This window comes from Nestor notabilis, unplaced genomic scaffold (genome assembly GCF_000696875.1).
Source record: "Nestor notabilis isolate BGI_N333 unplaced genomic scaffold, ASM69687v1 scaffold29139, whole genome shotgun sequence".
NCBI lineage: Eukaryota > Metazoa > Chordata > Aves > Psittaciformes > Psittacidae > Nestor > Nestor notabilis.
The window spans coordinates 1,143-1,686 of NW_009942802.1; the positions used below are offsets into that span (position 1 = coordinate 1,143).

The 544-nt window shown below is 61.0% G+C and overlaps 1 protein-coding gene across 1 annotated transcript in view; it reads left to right on the forward strand.

Annotated features, from left to right (window-relative positions):
- Positions 1-176, forward strand: part of LOC104411206 (all-trans-retinol 13,14-reductase-like) — a 1,293-nt gene extending 1,117 nt beyond the window's left edge. Inside the window, exon 4 of the mRNA XM_010021578.1 lies at positions 31-176. Within this exon, the coding sequence (XP_010019880.1) occupies positions 31-176 (146 nt within the window). The remainder of the gene's footprint in view (positions 1-30) is intronic.
- The last annotated feature ends 368 nt before the right edge of the window (positions 177-544 follow it).

Genomic DNA, 544 nt, shown 5'->3' on the forward strand with positions numbered 1-544 from the left:
GGCCGTGTCCCACGGCGGCACTGTCCTCAGGGCAGGATGTGTTCAGCTGCGGGCTGGCAGGGGCCCTGCATGGGGGGCTCATCTGCGCCTCCACCATCCTGGGCCGTCTGCTCTATGTGGACCTGCTGCTCCTCAAGAAGAGGATCAAGAGGCGCCAGGGCCGGCAAACGGCGTGATGGGGACAGTGCCCAGCTCAATAAACCCCCATGTCCTGAAAAAAAAGGGGGGGTGGGCTGGGGTCTTGGGGTGGGGAAGGGATGGGGGCATGGATGAGGTGGGATGGAGATGGAGATAGGGGTGGGGATGGGAATGGGAATGGACATAGGCATAGGGGTGTGGGGATGGGGATGGAATAGATGGGATGAAGATGGGGATGAGATGAGATGAGATGGAGATGGGGATGAGGATGAGGATGGGGATAGGGATGAGGATGGGGATGGGGATGCGGATGGGGATGGGAACAGAGATAGGGACAGGGGCAGGGTGACAGGCCCCCACCTGGCAAAGTCCAGGCTGTACCTACAACCCCCCCCAGAACCTTCTC